The sequence below is a fragment of the Aedes aegypti genome, chromosome 2, assembly GCF_002204515.2.
Source record: "Aedes aegypti strain LVP_AGWG chromosome 2, AaegL5.0 Primary Assembly, whole genome shotgun sequence".
NCBI classification, from domain to species: domain Eukaryota; kingdom Metazoa; phylum Arthropoda; class Insecta; order Diptera; family Culicidae; genus Aedes; species Aedes aegypti.
Window position 1 is genome coordinate 95,609,684 of NC_035108.1, and position 21,274 is coordinate 95,630,957.

The 21,274-nt window shown below is 37.5% G+C and overlaps 1 protein-coding gene and 1 long non-coding RNA gene across 5 annotated transcripts in view; one reads left to right on the plus strand and one right to left on the minus strand.

The window, feature by feature from the left end:
- Window positions 1-5,044: 5,044 nt before the first annotated feature.
- Window positions 5,045-6,064, minus strand: LOC5578536. The gene is made up of 2 exons (XR_002501079.1): window positions 5,775-6,064; window positions 5,045-5,660 (listed from the first exon to the last, which is right to left on the minus strand). It is a non-coding gene; the product is annotated as an uncharacterized LOC5578536 (long non-coding RNA).
- Window positions 6,065-7,953: 1,889 nt separating this feature from the next.
- Window positions 7,954-21,274, plus strand: part of LOC5578537 (basic-leucine zipper transcription factor A) — a 121,318-nt gene continuing 107,997 nt past the window's right edge. For 2 of the 4 annotated variants that reach the window (XM_021841579.1, XM_021841580.1), the window contains exon 1: window positions 7,954-8,672. In XM_021841579.1, the coding sequence (XP_021697271.1) occupies window positions 8,163-8,672 (510 nt within the window). In that variant the 5' untranslated portion in view covers window positions 7,954-8,162. Of the gene's footprint in view, window positions 8,673-19,539; window positions 19,697-21,274 lie in introns of those variants that run through there. The other 2 variants (XM_001663878.2, XM_021841581.1) reach the window with 2 other exon arrangements.

Below are 21,274 nucleotides of genomic sequence, written 5' to 3' on the forward strand. Positions count from 1 at the left end.
AAGAAACTTCGAAGTAAATCTTGAAGGAATTCCGAAGAAATTCTTGGGGGTATGCTCGGAGTAACTCTGGAGGAACTCCCGGCAGAACTCTTGAGGATTTTCCAGAGGAAGGCCGGAAGAATTCCTGGAGGAACTTTTAAAGGAACACCGAAGGAATTCCTGGAAAATTTCAAAAATTATTCCTGGAGAAACTCCGAAGTAAATATTAGAAACTTCCGAAGACATTCTTGGGGGTATGCACGAAGTAACGTTGGAGGAACTCCAGGCAAATTTCTTGAGGATTTTTCAGAGGAAGTCTGGAAGAATTCCTGGAGTAACTTTTAAAGGAACACCAAAAGAATTCCTGGAAAAACTAAAAAAATATTCCTGGAGAAACTCCGAAAGAAGTCCTGAAGAAACTCCGAAGTAAATCTTGAAGGAATTCCAAAGAAATTCTTGGGGGTATGCACGAAGTAACTCTGGAGGAACTCCCGGCAGAACTCTTGAGAATTTTCCAGAGGAAGGCCGAAAGAATTCCTGGATGAACTTTTAAAGGAACACCGAAGAAATTCCTGGAAAAACTCAAGAATTATTCCTGGAGAAACTCCGAAGTAAATCTTGAAGGAATTCCGAAGAAATTCTTGGGGGTATGCTCGGAGTAACTCCCGGCAGAACTCTTGAGAATTTTCCAGAGGAAGTCTGGAAGAATTCCTGGATGAACTTTTAAAGGAACACCGAATAAATTCCTGGAAAAACTCAAAAATTATTCCTGGAGAAACTCCGAAGTAAATCTTGAAGGAATTCCGAAGTAAATCTTGGAATACTTCCGAAGAAATTCTTGGGGGTATGCTCGGAGTAACTCTGGAGGAACTCCCGGCATAACTCTTGAGGATTTTCCAGAGGATATCTGGAAGAATTCCTGGAGGAACTTTTAAAGAAACAACACCAAAGGAATTCCTGGAAAAACTCCGAAGGAAGTCCTGGAGAAACTCCGAAGTAAATCTTAGAATACTTCCGAAGAAATTCTTGGGGGTAAGCACGAAGTAACGCTGGAGGAACTCCTGGTAGATTTCTTGAGGATTTTCCAGAGGAAGTCTGGAAGAATTCCTGGAGGAAGTTTTAAAGTAACACCAAAGGAATTCCTGGAAAAACTCAAAAAATATTCCTGGAGAAACTTCGAAAGAAGTCCTGAAGAAACTCAGAAGTAAATCTTGAAGGAATTCCGAAGAAATTCTTGGGGGTATGCTCGGAGTAACTCTGGAGGAACTCCTGGCAGAACTGTTGAGGATTTTACAGAGAAAGTCTGCAAGAATTCCTGGATGAACTTTTAAAGGAACACCGAAGAAATTCCTAGAAAAACTCAAAAATTATTCCTGGAGAAACTCCGAAGGAAGTCCTGGAGAAACTCCGAAGTAAATCTTGGAATACTTCCGAAGAAATTCTTGGGAGTATGCACAAAGTAATGCTGGAGGAACTCCCGGCAGAACTCCTGAGGATTTTCCAGAGGAAGTCTGGAAGAATTCCTGGATGAACTTTGAAAGGAACACCGAAGGAACTCCTGGAAAAACTCAAAAATTATTCCTGGCGAAACTCCGAAAGAAGTCCTGGAGAAACTCCGAAGTAAATCTTAGAATACTTCCGAAGAAATTCTTGGGGGTATGCACGAAGCAACGCTAGAGGAACTCCCGGCAGAACTCTTGAGGGTTTTCCAGAGGAAGTCTGGAAGAATTCCTGGAGGAACTTTCAAAGGAACACCAAAGGATTTCCTGGAAAAACTCAAAATTTATTCCTGGAGTAACTCCGAAAGAAGTCCTGAAGAAACTTCGAAGTAAATCTTGAAGGAATTCCGAAGAAATTCTTGGGGGTATGCTCGGAGTAACTCTGGAGGAACTCCCGGCAGAACTCTTGAGGATTTTCCAGAGGAAGGCCGGAAGAATTCCTGGAGGAACTTTTAAAGGAACACCGAAGGAATTCCTGGAAAATTTCAAAAATTATTCCTGGAGAAACTCCGAAGTAAATATTAGAAACTTCCGAAGACATTCTTGGGGGTATGCACGAAGTAACGTTGGAGGAACTCCAGGCAAATTTCTTGAGGATTTTTCAGAGGAAGTCTGGAAGAATTCCTGGAGTAACTTTTAAAGGAACACCAAAAGAATTCCTGGAAAAACTAAAAAAATATTCCTGGAGAAACTCCGAAAGAAGTCCTGAAGAAACTCCGAAGTAAATCTTGAAGGAATTCCAAAGAAATTCTTGGGGGTATGCACGAAGTAACTCTGGAGGAACTCCCGGCAGAACTCTTGAGAATTTTCCAGAGGAAGGCCGAAAGAATTCCTGGATGAACTTTTAAAGGAACACCGAAGAAATTCCTGGAAAAACTCAAGAATTATTCCTGGAGAAACTCCGAAGTAAATCTTGAAGGAATTCCGAAGAAATTCTTGGGGGTATGCTCGGAGTAACTCCCGGCAGAACTCTTGAGAATTTTCCAGAGGAAGTCTGGAAGAATTCCTGGATGAACTTTTAAAGGAACACCGAAGAAATTCCTGGAAAAACTCAAAAATTATTCCTGGAGAAACTCAGAAAAAAGTCCTGAAGAAACTCCGAAGTAAATCTTGAAGGAATTCCAAAGAAATTCTTGGGGGTATGCACGAAGTAACTCTGGAGGAACTCCTGGCAGAACTCTTGAGGATTTTCCAGAGGATATCTGGAAGAATTCCTGGATGAACTTTTAAAGAAACAACACCAAAGGAATTCCTGGAAAAACTCCGAAGGAAGTCCTGGAGAAACTCCGAAGTAAATCTTGGAATACTTCCGAAGAAATTCTTGGGGGTAAGCACGAAGTAACGCTGGAGGAACTCCTGGTAGATTTCTTGAGGATTTTCCAGAGGAAGTCTGGAAGAATTCCTGGAGGAAGTTTTAAAGTAAAACCAAAGGAATTCCTGGAAAAACTCAAAAAATATTCCTGGAGAAACTTCGAAAGAAGTCCTGAAGAAACTCAGAAGTAAATCTTGAAGGAATTCCGAAGAAATTCTTGGGGGTATGCTCGGAGTAACTCTGGAGGAACTCCTGGCAGAACTGTTGAGGATTTTACAGAGAAAGTCTGCAAGAATTCCTGGATGAACTTTTAAAGGAACACCGAAGAAATTCCTAGAAAAACTCAAAAATTATTCCTGGAGAAACTCCGAAGGAAGTCCTGGAGAAACTCCAAAGTAAATCTTGGAATACTTCCGAAGAAATTCTTGGGGGTATGCACGAATCAACGCTAGAAGAACTCCCGGCAGATTTCTTGAGGGTTTTCCAGAGGAAGTCTGGAAGAATTCCTGGAGGAACTTTTAAAGGAACACCAAAAGATTTCCTGGAAAAACTCAAAATTTATTCCTGGAGTAACTCCGAAAGAAGTCCTGAAGAAACTCCGAAGTAAATCTTGAAGGAATTCCGAAGAAATTCTTGGGGGTATGCTCGGAGTAACTCTGGAGGAACTCCCGGCAGAACTCTTGAGGATTTTCCAGAGGAAGTCTGGAAGAATTCCTGGATGAACTTTTAAAGGAACACCGAAGGAACTCCTGGAAAAACTCAAAAATTATTCCTGGTGAAACTCCGAAAGAAGTCCTGGAGAAACTCCGAAGTAAATCTTAGAATACTTCCGAAGAAATTCTTGAGGGTATGCACGAAGTAAATCTGGAGAAACTCCCGCAGAACTCTTGAGGATTTTACAAAGGAAGTCTGGAAGAATTCCTGGATGAACTTTTAAAGGAACACCGAAGGAACTCCTGGAAAAACCCAAAAATTATTCCTGGAGAAACTCCGAAGGAAGCCCTGGAGAAACTCCGAAGTAAATCTTAGAATACTTCCGAAGAAATTCTTGGGGGTATGCACGAAGCAACGCTAGAAGAACTCCCAGCAGATTTCTTGAGGGTTTTCCAGAGGAAGTCTGAAAGAATTCCTGGAGGAACTTTTAAAGGAACACCAAAAGATTTCCTGGAAAAACTCAAAATTTATTCCTGGAGTAACTCCGAAAGAAGTCCTGAAGAAACTCCGAAGTAAATCTTGAAGGAATTCCGAAGAAATTCTTGGGGGTATGCTCGGAGTAACTCTGGAGGAACTCCCGGCAGAACTCTTGAGGATTTTCCAGAGGAAGTCTGGAAGAATTCCTGGATGAACTTTTAAAGGAAAACCGCAGGAATTCCTGGAAAAACTCAAAAATTATTCCTGGAGAAACTCCGAAGGAAGTGCTGGAGAAACTCCGAAGTAAATCTTGGAATACTTCCGAAGAAATTCTTGGGGTTATGCACGAAGTAACGCTGGAGGAACTCCCAGTAGATTTCTTGAGGATTTTCCAGAGGAAGTCTGGAAGAACTTTTAAAGTAACACCAAAGGAATTCCTAGAAAAACTCAAAAATTATTCCTGGAGAAACTCCGAAAGAAGTCCTGAAGAAACTCCGAAGTAAATCTTGAACGAATTCCGAAGAAATTTATGGGGGTATGCTCGGAGTAACTTCCGGCAGAACTCTTGAGGATTTTACAGAGGAAGTCTGGAAGGATTCCTGGAGGAAGTTTTAGAGTAACACCAAAGGAATTCCTGGAAAAACTCAAAAAATAATCCTGGAGAAACTCCGAAAGAAGTCCTGAAGAAACTCCGAAATAAATCTTGAAGGAATTCCGAAGAAATGCTTGGGGGTATGCTCGGAATAACTCTGGAGGAACTCCCGGCAGAACTCTTGAGGATTTTCCAGAAGAGGTCTGGAAGAATTCCTGGAGGAACTTTTAAAGGAACACCGAATGAATTCCTGGAAGAATTCAAAAATTATTCCTGGAGAAACTCCGAAAGAAGTCCTGGAGAAACTCCGAAGTTTGTCTTGGAATACTTCCGAAGAAATTCTTGGGGTTATGCATGAAGTAACGCTGGAGGAACTCCCGGTAGATTTCTTGAGGATTTTCCAGAGGAAGTCTGGAAGAATTCTCCACGATAAAAATATATAAGAAATAAGAGTTCATAAAACTCTAAGCTGAGAAGTAGGATATGATCCAAATGGAGCGTAAAACTAGAAGTAGAAATTAAAGAGAGAGCTTAATATGAAGAATTACCTATTTTATTGTAGTCGCTAAAATTAGGTCTGTTCTAGACTTCATTCGAGGTAACCAAGCTAACGAAATCGATGAAATCGTTGTCCTGGTGGGAGCATCCCTCAATATGGGCCAACGTTGGAAACTGAGCGGCAGTCTACTGAGTCTACTCCACTCGGTTCTTTGGCAGCCACCTTTTCCATTTTCCATGTGTCGGATTCTTCCACGAAATATTTTTCTTTCATTTGCACCGAAACTTCGGCAGTCCCAAATGTTGTCTCATGGATCATGTCAATTGGAATCGATTCCTGCTCCGGGCGCCTTCCCACCTATTACAGCTCGAATTTTACCGCTTGACATGTCCACTTCCTGGATGACCAATTCCGGCCACATCACGACATCGGCAGTATCCGTGATATTGATTCCAGTTCATGGCTATAAGCGCTGGCAACATATACGAACGTGACGACCTAGCGGTGGCAATCGCAAATCCCGCCGTGTTTCTCCAGCACCTTGAGAATGACATCCTTCTCGCCAAAATATTACGTATACTGGAAGGCCAACTTCTGGGAAGACATATTGTGAGCCTAGCACCGGATGAATTAAGTTTTTCCCGGGTCCTGTCGAACGGAAGAAATAGAAAGACTGAGTTAGTTTTGGCGGAACGACCACCGAACGGTCTACTCCAGGTAGCATCGGTTTAAGTTTTTTTTGGCGCCGTGATCAATACCTACCACAAAACGTGATAAAGGTCTGAAGCACTATATTTTTCGAAAATTATTTCACAATTCCGCGTTAAAACACAAAATTTACTAATTTTGATTGTTTTCGTTGTTTACATTTCAAATGGATCGCGAAAACTAAATAAATAGAACAACCGGTGCGCACGCGGGCGATTTGGTCTATTTTCACTGGTCTAATTAATTTTGACAGGTCCATTTTTGGAATATATTTGGAACAAAAAATAGACCACCGGTGAAGTTGCCCTTAGATCATGAAATGGGGGTTCGAGATGAAAGAAAGTTATTTCATTATTCTTCCATATCCCACAAAACGTAATGAGCGAGTGCGAACGTGCTCGATCGTCTTACTTATTTATTACAGATTCAAGTGCGTTCAATGAGGTTATGCAATCTTGTATGACAGCATAACTGCATATTCACTCTAAACGCTTAGCATAATGCTATATTAAAATAATGCTACAAAGCATTTCCAATGTTAATCAAATGCATTATTGCTTGACAGTTATTGAATAAATGCATGATAACATTATGAATGCAAAAAATGTTGACTTTCGACCAAATTAATGCAATAATATAATGCTTGTGGTTACTTGGGATGTGTTTAAAATAGTATTAATAGTGTTATATCTTGCTGTTTTTGTTTTTGTACTTTTAGATATAATTAATAAAACAATTGTTAATCCCATGAAACCTAAGAACACAGACAAACAGACGTCACACTCTCATCGATGTCCGTCAACCACCTCTTTAACGGTCGATTTGAATAAACGATAGGTGGCTTACTCACCACCCGCAGCGCTCGCGTTGTTTTTGTTCGTGTTTGACGTTTACACACTACCGCCACCTGTTGGCATTGGGCGTATATGTTCTCGCGACTATGATTTTCATCGAAATTTGTTCTAAGTGTTACGTCTGTTTGTTTGTGCTAAGAATTATTTTTTGAGGAAGCAGCCTTAGTACAATACTCAATTTTAAGTAGTTTCTATCCAATAGCTGCTTCTTGCGAATCAGTTAAAATCACTCAAACCGAAGTTTTCCCGGAATGACTAAAAATTGAATACTTTTCAAATAACTCAATTTTGAATCAATCCACTTAGCTGTCAAGTTGAGTGAAAATACCTAAATTTGAGTTGATTTGCCTCTCCGTGATGAGTATGTGATCAAATAGAATAAAGAAATTTTCCACGTATCGATATAAGCGATTCCTTTTCTTGCCAGTAGCAAACTAGCCTTAAGAATGCAGTACAAAATTAAAAACGGCGGTTGTTCCTGTCTTCCGGGGAACGCCGCGCGTTCTTTTGGGCAAATGCACTAATATTGTACATGATTAGTTTATTCCTGAGAGAGACTCGCGAAGAGGAAAAATATCAACGTCATATGCAGCCCAGTTTCCCCTCTCACGAAACGTCAAATGCAGCCCACCGTTTTTATGGCTGAAAAAGTGAAAGGTATTGTGTTCAAAGTAAATTGTTATTGGAAATCTCAGTCAGCGGAGCAGTTTTTTCCAAAGTTGCTGATAAATCTAAGCAGAAGATTAATTATTTCTAATGTCTGCTACGTTTGCTGGCATGAAATTTTACTCAAACGGCTATTTATGATTCGATGTGATGCAAACTCAATCTTTTTTGCTGAGAGGTTCATGTGAGGATTTGAACAGGTCCGTCACACTCGGGCTCAGATTAGGTACCACTTCTAGTACTGCATTTTGTCCCTCGGTAGTACAAAAGGTACCCAAGTTTGACAGATCGCAGTACACTTTTCACGGCATTCTAGATTACCTTATGAGCCATAAAATTTTGGACAACTGCAAGGGACATGGAGGTCTTTAATTTGTCTTTGATTTGAACGGCTTGCGCATAATTGGTATAAACACAAAGTGGAATAAGAAAAAACTCAGCAAACACAGAAAAAGAAGACCGTCTTCGCGAGTCTCGTCTCAGGTTTATTCCATGCACTGAATGATAAGTATAAGAATAAGAATAAGAACACTAAGCTGAAAAGCAGGGACAGAGCAGTGAGGACGTAATGCCAATAAGAAGAAGAAGAATGATTATAGTTTTTATTCAGGTACCTTAAAATCAAAAAATGATCAATCATCTTCATATGAAATCTTGCTCCATCATTGCGCCCTTACGTCATGCTGTCAATTTTATGCTCTGCTGCCAGCCTTGAACAGTCGCATGCTTTCCGAAATGTCAAGACGCAATTTGAATTTCTACATCGGCATGAACAAAACAAACCGCAGTTCCGTCCGTCGGCCACAATATCGAGTCGAATTCCAACGGTTATTCCTACGCGAGTGATGAAAATAGTGTTTTCTGTTCGTTCTTCATCGAAATATCATTGTCAATTGTGATGCAGCAAGTGAGTAATTAAACTATGGCCAACGACAGTTTCGATTTCAACATAACGAAGTTCCTGGCCGAGCAGAAGCAGCTTCTGGCACTGGAACGGGAACGATTTGCGGCGGAGAAGATCAAAATACTGGAACCGGAAAGTGTGGGGGGCTCGCCCGGGGGCAAAGTGGTTTCGGGGGAACAGCAAGTGCTTAGTCAGGGTGGGAAGGTTCTGAAGAATAGTTTGAATTCCCAGCTGATTCTGGGAGATAACCGTCAGCATGGGAAGGAAACGGAAAGTGCAACTGATAAAGGAGGGCGTAGCCCCGAAGAGGGAAACAAAGAAAATCAGTCCAGCAATGCGGATAAAGGTTCTACGGTGGCCAAAGAGTGTCCGGTGGAAAGAATGCTCCGGGAAATTGAGGGTGATAGTGTAAAAACGGTTCATACCAAAGAAGTGGCAAGTGGCGCCAAAGATCTCCGAGGAGGAACCGAGGCGGTAAACACACCGACCAAACTTCGTGACGAAGCGGAATCCTCGCCGATGCAACAGGTAAGACCGTTTGTTTATTTTATGGTGCGTCGACGCAGATCCTGGCGGTTGATAAAACACAGAGAAAATTGATAGGTATGCACTATGGATGGACTTTGGTGAATGATGAAAGGTCGTTCCCGACAAAAACTGTTTGCAACTTTTGGAACGTATGAATTTTAAAATAAATAAGCTATACAAAAAAAACTTAGGCTTTGAAATATATAGCACTTTGCCGTTTGCCCTTGATGACTAATCCATAACTAATTTCAAATATTTCTTAGTCACTTGTGTCTTACGTATCCGACTATTTAGAGTTTTTGTATAATTTCAATCTGAAATTTCAATGGGATCAACTTTTAAATGATCAAACTTTTTCATTTTTGTTTTTGTAGCTGAAAATTTAAAAATGTGGATTTAAACTTGTATTAGTGATTTGCATTTGCAGGGCTGGTATCGAGTCACTTTTCAGTGATTTGGTCACTATTTTCAACAGAGGCGTCGCGTGACCTAATTATCCACCTGTGCACCGCTTACTTAACTTTATCTCTTTTTTGTCATGTCATGCTAAGTTTTTCGTACACTCAAGATAATGTCCTCATTTGATGCATGTGCCAACCCATATGGATTTTTGCAATGGGGGTTTGCATATGAAGGGTATGTGCGAAATCAATGGATTGTCGTCAATCTTTATTTCCATCGAAAGTATGATTACTTCATATCCAATCCATAACCCAGACACATACTTTACATGGGCGGCTTCAATGGAATATATTGATTGGATAGATCATATTAATGAACGTTTTTGGTTTTCCTTCTTATATCAAATAATGATCAAAAGTAACGAATAAAAGTTTATTGTATAGATTGATAGACATATTACAACAGCCTCAATATGTGGTATGATAAAAAAATAATTATAATAAGCGGGTGAAGCAGACAAACCAAAAATTGCTTGTTGAGGCAACTCGTTTTGGTCTTTTTTCTCAGTACATCTCTGTGGGCAGCGAGGTGGGTAATATTCTCTGCATAAAAGTAGATTAAGTTAAAACAATATCATAGAGTTGATTTTCAGCCATAATTACCTTCCAATTCAAACAAAATAACGCTGAACAAATGAAGCTTATTAAGATCACCACCGCGAAAACTTTTTACGGACGCCATATTTTTACACAATGTGCTTCAGAAGAATGTATACATTGCACATACTTGGAATATGTTTCAAATGGCGTATATGTGCTGCAAATAGAAGGTATTTAATACTATCATAGTGTGTATAAGGCTCAAATAAAACAAATGATTTTGGAAATTTGACCAACGTATGTGCAAATCCACATAAATTGAAGGGAGCCATTTTCTTGAGTGTAAGAAGAGTGTAACCATCATTCTGGAAAATGTATTTTTTTACTTAGCCTTTCAATAGAATCAAAACATTGCATATTTTAATTACTAATCGGGCTATTCAGTTAAATGTATCAATAGAGTTGTATTTGGGTATTCAGCTTTTATATATTCTGAATCTACGTTAAAAATTGAATCATAACTCAAAGTTTCAACATTTTCCGTGCCCTGGAATTATTTGAAATTAGTATGGACATCTTTTTTGATCTCCTTGGCAAATTTTACTACGGTAGGAGCTGTCGTTAAGCCTCAAATTTGAGATTGAAATCTGTGAATGGTCAATCATTTACAATATAAAAATTAAGATATCGAGCATAATGAAATCGTTAAAAAAAATGTCTGCTTTCGATTAATTTATAAAAACTGGTAAATTTGTCGTTACTGAACAACCCAATTTGATCAACACGTATTTTATGTGATTTAAAATCAGACATCATTAAATGATGAATTCTGAAGAAGTAGTGACAATTTCAACAGCACTGGTTTCTAACTAATCTTGTAATTCAAAACTGTGACTAATGGTCACCAAATCTTTACATAGAAATGAACCAAAACAGTTAGTATCGTGTAAAATACTCGATTTTTATTGTACTTACTTTATGAACCAGCACGAATTTCGTAGAACAAATTCGCTCAGAAATAACGCGATATGTGCAAAACCCATGAAGAGCTTCCAGAAATGTAACACCAACAACAAACAGGTAGCGAAAAAAATCGCTCTAAATTCTAAATCTACTCTTGATAAGTAAGAGAATGAAATGTGTGAAAATCAGATTTTTATCTGCATTAGTCTCGAAATGGCAGTCTGGGACACCCTATATGCAAAAAGTGAGGTTAGTTTAGGTTATCTTCCACTGCCTGAGACACACCTGCGCTTCACGCGTGATGATGCCGATTGCTGACGGCGCGAAGGCAAAAAGAGAGCAAGCAGAAGGAATCTCTCTCGTGGATTGATTCCTCTCTTGTCATTCCCATCTGCGTTCTCACACTAATCAACTTGGTTGGTTGCTGTAGCAAGATGTGCACTGGACGGAGTTGACGCTTTGGCTACTCACACATTTGTAGTTCGAAAAGCTCTCTACCACATTGGCAGCATTGCGTGTACGATACCGGGCAGCCCGTTTCCCGATGAAAGTGCACACGTTGGGTTTCATCGTTACAGTCAGCAACGTGTAGCGTACAGGCATTGCAGGATTCGCTCTCATTTGAGTATGAAGCACGATCAAAGCAAGCAAAGAAAAACATCCCATCTGTTGCGGTCCAAGTCTGATAAATGGAAGCAGCGAGCGAGAGCCCCAAAGAGAGAGCGATGATAAAATCCATTTTTCTCGCTTGTTTACCGTTGGGGATAGGTGTTTTTCTTTACTGGCACGATAAACAATCCACGAACTTCCAATAACAACAGTGTACCCCAGGCTTGGAGCATGTTTAGAGGAGTTTTATCATGCACTACTATCCCCCCAATCTGATCAAACTTGTAGCAGTATGCGATAAATAGTCTCTCATAATGTGCAGCATGTTATGATAGTTACAGAGAGCGATACGTGAGAGATTCTCTCAATTTTCTCAGGATTCAATCCCTGGTAGCGTATGATAAAGTGTCACGTAGCAATGCGCGAGGAAAAAAAAATTCTCAGATCGCGCGTCGCCACAAAACGCCTATTTCATTTCATTTTCAAAGCAAAATTTTAACAACTATTGATGAATGTAAATTACGTAGCAAACTATTGATAACAGTGATGCTTGTAATGGTTGTTAAGTGAATGAATTATTAAATTGTCATTGATAAGTAGTACATATTGTTGGTGGTCAGGATGAACGAGATGCCACCTGTGCAGTGCACATGTTGCACATGCTGACGCGACGCCTCTGATTTTCAACAAAAAAGTCACTAAACTCTCATTAATTCAAAAAAAAAAATGGCGCTCTAAGGTCACTCCTTTTCTGCGGTTTGATTATTAAGAAACTTCTCAAACTCAAACTTTTTGAAATTTTGAATTTACATTCCAGGAAAAAATTTCAAATTGATCTTGACTGAGTTAGAGTGTCTTGTATTCTTGGCAGGATGTTTTTCAATAAAAAAAACTAATTGGGCTCAACATTTGTATTAAAACTTCTGAAATGATAGCGCATTTTACTGTCAAATTTCAGAAGATTTGGCCAAAACCTTTCATAACTGAAAGCCGTACGTACGTTCCCGAAATACGTATTTGTCCGTTTTTTTCAGGATGAATTGCTGACAAGTTTTGAACGGATAGCGAGTGGAGCTCCCACAATAACCTTCGACTGTAAATCAAAAGGAATCTTCTTCGAAGAAGTTCACATCAAACATATAATTATATTATAACACATGTTTTCATGAACTCTCAAGAATTTTGTTCAGTTGCAGGGCTGTTAGAACAGTCGCGATACTCGCGGATTTCGCGGATTTGTGGCGTCAGACACGAAAATCGCGAGTGGATGTAAAACTGGCGCGAAAATCGCGGATTTGCCAAATCATGCCACGAAAGTCACATACAAATCGATTAAACCGACACATTCAATTGTGTAGTTTTCATTTTTCAGTGTCTTTTCAAAATATAAACTTTGTAACCTTTGTAAATTGGTATTGAGTACATTAGAAGCGCAGAGTTTGCTCATATTGAAGTATGGTGACAAAATTTCTGTTTTGTACACTACTTTATTAAGTAAACACTTGAGAATAATAAACAAAAATGAAAGATGAGATTTTATAATTGTGTTTTAGAATATTTACAACAGACTGTTTAAAACTAACATAATTTCTGAGGTATGAAATGAATGTGTGCTTCAGTTCAACAATAGCCAAATGTTTGACCTTGCAAGCTTTTGGCTATCTAATATGGAGTTAGATGAGCGAAAATTTGTATTGATATTTGCTATTTCTTATGCGTCTATTTGACAACAAGTTGTAAGTGGGCTTCGTAGCCGTACGGGTAGTGTCACCGAGGCATTTAGCCGCATCGTGCTAAGGAGTGTGGATTCGATTCCTGCCTCAGGTCGAAAAACTTTTCGAGAGGAATGTTTTCCGACTGTGCCACTGGGCGTTGCATGCTAGTCCGTTGTCTAGTGTGGTGCTTCCTTCAAAGGGCAAATAGCCCACTGGAAACATTAACGTGTAGTGTCTTTTTCTAAGTAGTTTTGTGTGGAATGTATGTTTCAATGCCACATAGGAACTTATAGAAAGATTTGTGACATTCTCATTCTTATAATATTATAAATTACCTACACTTTTATATGTGACATAACTTTCGCGCAAATGTAGGAAAGTCAAAAACATTACCGGAAAAGAAACTGTTTCTAAATTACTAAATGACCACCATTACCTTACAAAACCAAAAACATGTCTAACGGATTTTCTATAAACATGTGACAATTTCAATAATGCGCCCATATTATGCTTGGTTCGACTAAATGCTTAAATTGGGTACATTCAATGTATGAGACATTTTTTAATGTTTAGCGGTATATCCAATTTCTTTCTCGATCTTATCTTAACCAACTGATATTTTTTATTTACTATAAAATTTATTACATTTTGATGTGTCACATGACTTTTTGCCACCAAAAGTATGAAATGAACCTTTCTAAAAGCTTCAGAAAAAAATTGGCTACAAGACCATCAGGGGGCCACTAAGTTGAAAAGGTTCTTTTTTTTTTTTTATTATTTCTTTATTAGTATCATTCTAAACATTACATTCATTTCTTATATCTAGGTGTTCTGTGTTATTAGACAACACTATCATCCTAATTTGGTAAAACAAATTTAAGATTTTATTAACATTTTGTTAACAACATATAACATTTCATTTGCCGTAGCAGTTCAGATTTTTTACAGGTGAGTTGATTTCACCTGCTTATAAGAGAAAAAAAAACGCTTTAAATATACTTAACCTAACTTAACCTAAACATATAACGCATTAATCGTGGCAATAGAAGATTGTAAAGATTTTTGCCTGAAATTATTTATTATTTTATTTGACATTTGTTCCAATGTTTCAACATTGGATATTCTATGTAACTCATTGGTACTATACCAGGGAGGAAGCCTCAGAATCATTTTCAAAATTTTATTTTGAATTCTCTGCAGAGCTTTCTTCCTGGTATTACAACAGCTAGTCCATATTGGTACAGCATACATCATGGCTGGCCTGAAAATTTGTTTGAATATCAAAAGCTTGTTCTTAAGACAAAGTTTTGATTTTCTATTAATAAGGGGATAGAGACATTGTACATATTTATTACATTTGGCTTGAATGCCCTCAATGTGATTTTTGAAAGTTAAATTCTTATCAAGCATGAGCCCTAGATACTTAACTTCATCTGACCAATTTATTGGAATCCCTCTCATCGTGACAACATGTCTACATGAAGGTTTCAAATAAAGAGCTTTTGGTTTATGTGGGAATATTATTAGTTGAGTTTTGGAAGCATTAGGAGAAATCTTCCATTTTTGCAAGTATGAAGAAAAAATATTCAAACTTTTTTGCAATCGACTACAGATGACACGCAGGCTTCGACCTTTGGCGGAGAGGCCTGTGTCATCCGCAAACAAAGATTTTTGACATCCCTGAGGTAACTCAGGTAAGTCAGATGTGAAAATATTGTACAATATTGGTCCCAAAATGCTGCCTTGAGGAACACCAGCTCTTACAGGAAGTCTTTCAGATCTGGAGTTCTGATAATTAACCTGAAGTGTACGATTTGACAGATAACTTTGAATTATTCTAACAATGTATGTTGGAAAATTAAAGTTTTTTAATTTTACAATCAAACCTTCATGCCAAACACTGTCGAATGCTTTTTCTATGTCTAGAAGAGCAAGACCAGTAGAATAGCCTTCAGATTTGTTGGAACGGATCAAATTTGTTACACGTAAAAGTTGATGAGTGGTCGAATGTCCATGGCGGAATCCGAACTGTTCATTGGCAAAAATTGAATTTTCGTTGATGTGGGCCATCATTCTGTTCAAAATAACCTTTTCAAAAAGTTTACTGATGGAGGAAAGCAAACTGATTGGACGATAGCTAGAAGCTTCTGCAGGATTTTTGTCTGGTTTTAAAATTGGAACAACCTTAGCATTTTTCCATTTGTCAGGAAAATATGCTAATTGAAAACATTTGTTAAATATATCAACTAGAAATGATAAGCTACTTTCTGGAAGTTTCTTGATGAGGATGTAGAAAATTAAAGATGTCTGATTAATTCTTTATAACTTTCTGCACACTTTGATCTTTGGCATGACGTTTGATTCCATCCAATCATGAGCCTAAATTTCAATTAGGTTTCCGCTACCAATAGCGGAAAATCTGAAAACTAAAGATCATGACAAATTAACGAATGAAAGATTAACTAAGGGAGTCTTGATGAGTCTATCAAGACTCCCTTAGTTGATCTTTTTATGACAAGCAAATAATTTCAACATCTAAAAAGAAAAAAAAAATGTAGAAAAATAGTACTTGTGTTTCGAACGAAATATTTGATTTACACATAGTTTTATTTTTTTTTTCCCTCGCAACACCAATTAAATTTTCTCGTATGCATGCAAATGCGGTGCATGCAAATCATCTCTAGGACTTTTCTCAATTTCTCTTTATTTCAATACATCCTTTTTGTACATTGCTTTTATTAGTTGAACCTATACTGCAACACGACAGTAACTACTGTGGCAAAAATCTTCAAGGACACTTAATTTTCGATATGAGATATGGTTGATAAGCTGAAATTTTGCAAATCGACTAGAAGCACTCTTTTGAAAGGAAAATAAATATGACGTTTTTTTAATCGAAAATATACGTTTTGACCTACTGTTCAAAGTTTAAACTACTGGTACTTGCCCAACCATTGGTGCAGAATCTGCACCTTCGAATGTCAGTGAATTTCAATTCAAATGACATTTAAAATTTGTGAATTTCATCGCCCCATGAAAAAAAAAAATTGGTGAGCCTGACCATATCATTCTGATGTACGATTATTGTAGTTGACGATGCTTTCCAAAGTAAAATCTCCAATAGGAAATTGGAAAATCAATTTTCTTTTTTGACATTTTCCGACTCCGGTGCAGATATCCTAGATATGAGTTTTTGAGTATATTTTATTGTTACGGATTGGTGCCTTCAGGCGCGGATCGAGTTTTGCCAGTCGCGATTTTCGCGGATAAGATTTTGAAGGATTTGTAACAGCCCTGCAGCTATTTTTTGGAAATATTTTTAGGCATTTCACTAGCAACTTAAACAAATGAGCAAATATTTATTCGCTGACTAAGCCGTAACTCTTTCTTTCCCATGTCTTTGAGCGATTATTTCATTACCCAAAACGCGTTTTATAAGGAATGTCAAAACAAACATAATTGCACAATATTAATTAAAAGGGGTAGAATCAAACGGGCGTCACAAAAATCTGCTCTTGACTAGTTTAAAATTTTGTTGTATGTGAACTACACTGCCCGTACTAAGTCCCGCATTCTATGGGATTTTCTATATTTATGGGAATGTTAAGCGAGTAAGGGCAGTATAAAGCATACCAATTCTCTACTAATTATGTTATGTTTTCTGTTTGTCGAAAAAACACCTGAAAATACCGTTGGAAAGCTTGAAAACAGTACAATTTTTTAGTACCATGCCCACACAGTTACGGATCACCCACAGTGACGGATCACTTTGGCGTTCAACATCGGATATCTCGCTCAAAACATAAACGTTGACGTAAAACATATTTTTCCCATGTTATACTATTTGTCTCCTACCATTTGTAATGTTAAGCACAACATTCAACCGCTAAATAACGGTGTTTTTGACAAATGTTTAGTTGATACCACACAGCTATCATTATATGGTCGTTTTCTGTAAGAAGTGCCGTCAGCATTAATAAGCTCCCACAGGTGGTAAAATTCAAATGTTATAGCATGTTTTATGCTCGTTCGCTTCGATTTAGTATGAGTTCATCTTTGGAAAACATTTAACTTGAATTTTTATTCAAAATACCGAATATTAGCACTTCTAATTAGTGATCCATAATATGTACCAGGAAATGACTGTTTACCACGGTTATGGATCACTTCCAAAGAATGTAGATTTCTGCTATTTTATGCATTGGATTCGACATTTTCAGACAATAGCACTAAGGATAAAACTAATAAAACATCAAGGTTTGTAAATTTCATATTTTAGCAGACAAAAATGGGTGGAAAACTTGGTGTGGAGCGGAAACAGTTCATATCTCAGTTACTACAATGCACTATCACAATAAAAAGGGCATTTTACCCTTGTTTCCAGCTCTAACACTGCTATTTTTTTTTTTTGCAGTAATGTATGACACATTGTTAACTTTCGCCATACCATGCAATACAGATGCATTGAGTTGAAAATCTCTTGATTTTGCGCACTGATGTCACAATTTGATCCGTAATATGAAAATTGATCCATAATATGGTTTTCAGGAACTGACACAGTTTTTAATTTGAATATGCAATCCTATGTAAATATTACACTCAAAACAGTTTACTAACCAAAGTTCCAATTTGAAACGATTCGATTCGTGCTTTTAAATTACAATTTTACGTTTTCCATGTCGTTTTATTGAATTTTATAGGTTGGACTCTACACTATTTGATCCATAACTGTCGGGTCATGGTATACTCACCCTAAAATCGCTCAAAATTTTACTTTTACATGACTTTACGTTTGGGCACCCCAAATCATAATCAAAAGTAATATGATTGCTTTCGATAATTCGATTGTTAAAACATTTAGTTAGTTTTATCATACGCGGAAGATTTTTTTTCATTTACTAATGCACATCATTTCTCGAAAACTTATTCATACAGACTCAAGTCAAAAAAGTATACAAACTTACTTTATCGATCCTACGTGTTAAGCAGGCGGAAATCTATACGTACCGCTCTGTACCAACTCAACTTTTCACTTTTAGAACGTTTGATTTCCGGATTTACAAAACGACGAAAGTAACATTTTCAACTTTCGCAACCTAACCACTACTTTCGCCGCCCCGCTGTATGGAGAGACAAAGTGACTTAACCACTAATCAAAACAAAACACTACTTGAGCCGATTTTACACTGGTAGAAAAACGTCGAAAGTAACTGAATGAAACGGCTTATCATTTTCTTATAATTATTTTTGTGGGAAATAATAGAAACTACCTAGTGTTTGAACGTGAGCTGAGTGTATGCAAAATTTGAGCTAAGTACACGGCAAAAAAATGTTAAAAAGGTGATTCATTTTAAAACAGTTTTAGAAGATAGATTTTGATTGTTCCTAATTATTTTTCTCAAAACCGTATAAAAGTTACTTACGTCGATTTGAAAAAGTAATCGAGATTTATCTAATTCAGTTTGTTTCAAGTTTGCTGAGAATCAATGGCGCCCTGGAGCTTTTCTTAAATTCTGCCAGGAGTCCCACCAGAATTTTTCAAAGCAAACCTTGGAATTTTCGCCGTAGTGGAACATTTTAAGTATGATACGACGAATAATAGTGCTTACGACAAAGTAGAACAAAACCCTACTGTACCACAGAGGGAGCTTCTGAATCATTTTCGAAATTTTCTTTTGAATCCTCTGCAGATTTTTCTTCCTGGTATTACAACAGCTAGTCCATATTGATACAGCATACAACATGGCTGGCCTGAAAATCTGTTTGAAGATCAAAAGCTTGTTTTTAAGACAATGTTTTGATTTTCTGATAATGAGTAGAATAGAGACATTTTATATATTTGTTATATTTGGCTTGAATGCCGTCAATGTGATTTTTGAAAGCTAAATTTTTATCTAGCATAATCCCTAGATACTTAACTTCATCTAACCAATGTATTGGAATCCCTCTAATCGTGACAACATGTCTACTTGAAGGTTTTAAAGAGCTTTAGTTTTATATGGGAATATTATAAGTTTAGATGCTTTAGGAGAAATCTTCCATTTTTGCAAGTATGAGAAAAAAATATCCAAACTTTTTTGCATAGCTCTTTCAGACTTGGAGTTCTTATAATTAACCTGAAGTGTACGATTTGAAAGATAACTTTGGATTATTCTAACAATGCATGTTGGATTTTTTTTACAATCAAGTATTCATGTCAAAAACTGTCGAATGATTTTTCTTTGTCTAGAAGAGCAAGACCAGTAGAGTAGCCTACAAATTTGTTGGAATGAATCAAATTTGTTACATGTAAAAGCTTATGAGTGGTCAAATGTCCATATAGGAATCCGAACTGTTCATTGGCAAAAAATGAACAAACTATTTTCTATTCGGGTTCTCCACCAAAGGCACCTACCAATTAGTGTAGTGCTATATCCTTTTGTATACCTCGTCGCGTTCCTTGCCACTTCTTCCTTTATCATCAGAAGAATCTGAAGTCGCCGCTGCTAACTTCCGATCAAAACAGTCTTATCCTTTGCCTTTCCCATGTCCTTCTGAGACCTAACTAAGACGCTTTCACCTGCCGGCGGTGAACTTTAGTCTTTCGGTAACCTTCCGCGAGATCAGTTCGGCTTAGACTCGCTGGAAAAAAGGATTCCAAGTGCCGACAGTGTGATTCAGGATACCCCTATCCCTTTGCCACTGTAATATGGTTACATCGATGGGCAATTGATTATCTCTTCAAACATCGTCGCCTGTAAGTTGTGTCGTCGTGTCCTTTCCCACTATTTTTATGAACATTGTCCAAAATCAATCGAATTCAATTAGTGATCGGCTTTAGCTCGGTATGCCTGGCGATGGAATCCTCGTTAATTGTTATCCTCATCGCGTGACTATCGTCGGAGGAAGTACCTAAAGGAAGTGACTTTTAGCGTTCGTGTTTTACGACGAATTCATTCCGCGAACGAGGTGTTTTATCTTATTGGATTCTCTTTCAAGTGTGGTTCCGGTGGAAATGGCTGTTTTGGTGTGAATAATGGAACCACAGCGAAAGTGAATGATATTATCACGGGATTAATTTGTTCAACATTTCCTACTGTGATTTCGGTGAATTCGTTTCAAAGGATACGGCAAGTGCTGTTGGACATAAATACATGCAGAGTGTATGGGAGATCATCAAGAAAGTTATTTTTTTATTTATTCGTTTATTAGTATTATTTCGAACTCTGGACTCGTTTCTTACATTTAGGTGTTCTGTGTTTGGCAGCACTAGCATCCTAGTTTTTGTAAAACTAAATTAAGCTTAAATCAGGTAAGTCAGTATTGAGGGATTCCACGGAGGCATGCAAGTCGATTCTGATCGACCATTTCAAAAATATATGAAACTTTGCACAGTTTTTCAGTTCCATCTAAATCGTCATTTTCCGATATCAAATCTTCAAGTTGAGTCACGACTAACTTTTCAAAAGGGTGTATGTGAAAATGGTTCAAAAATATTCAAAAAGCTGCACAGCAAAAACGGTTCGTTCGATTGTTAGACAACCAAAGAAACAAAGTTAGACAACTAAATAAAGATTCCAAAAAAATACACACAGTAAAAAAAAAATTTTTTTGCATTAAAAAACATCATTTTTGTCACAAAAACTCAAAACCCTATCGGAATACCAACGTAATTTTTTTAGGGAAAACGGTCCATTATATTAGCTATCTACCATAAAAATTTGGTGATGGTAAGCCAATAAACAAAAAAGTTATGACATTTCAAATATTTCACAAATTTGACACTTAGTGAAATTTTTTTTTTCATTGTTAATTTTTCTTAGGACCGCAGTTTGTTGCTGAATTTTTTGTTAAGGGTACCACATGAGGTTAACAAGTTGTTTTCATGATATTTTATTTAATTATTCATAACTATTATAGCATCTATTAGAAAGTTAGACGCGATCCAGTGTTGTGATCTAAAGTCTTGATAGTGTCATATTTTTTATTGTACGTAACTGAAGAAAAATTCCCTCAATAGTGTTGAAACCTTTTGATAAAAGAAATCTATAAGAAATCTAATATTGAAGACAAAAGCTACAAAAAAAGTTTTCTATACAGGTATACGACTAGTTTACCTGCAAAAAGCTTACCTCGTAGAGAACAAGGCGGGTCTATACCCAGGTGATCTAGTATACGTAAAGCAGGTCGGTTTTCTCGGCGCTGGTTTTCTCCACAAAGTTAAAATCTGATTACACCTGGGTATAGACCCGCCTTGGTAGAGAATAGACTTTGTTAATCATATTTGGGAGAAAGCGAGTAACTTCAACAACATCAAAAACATGATAGGTACATA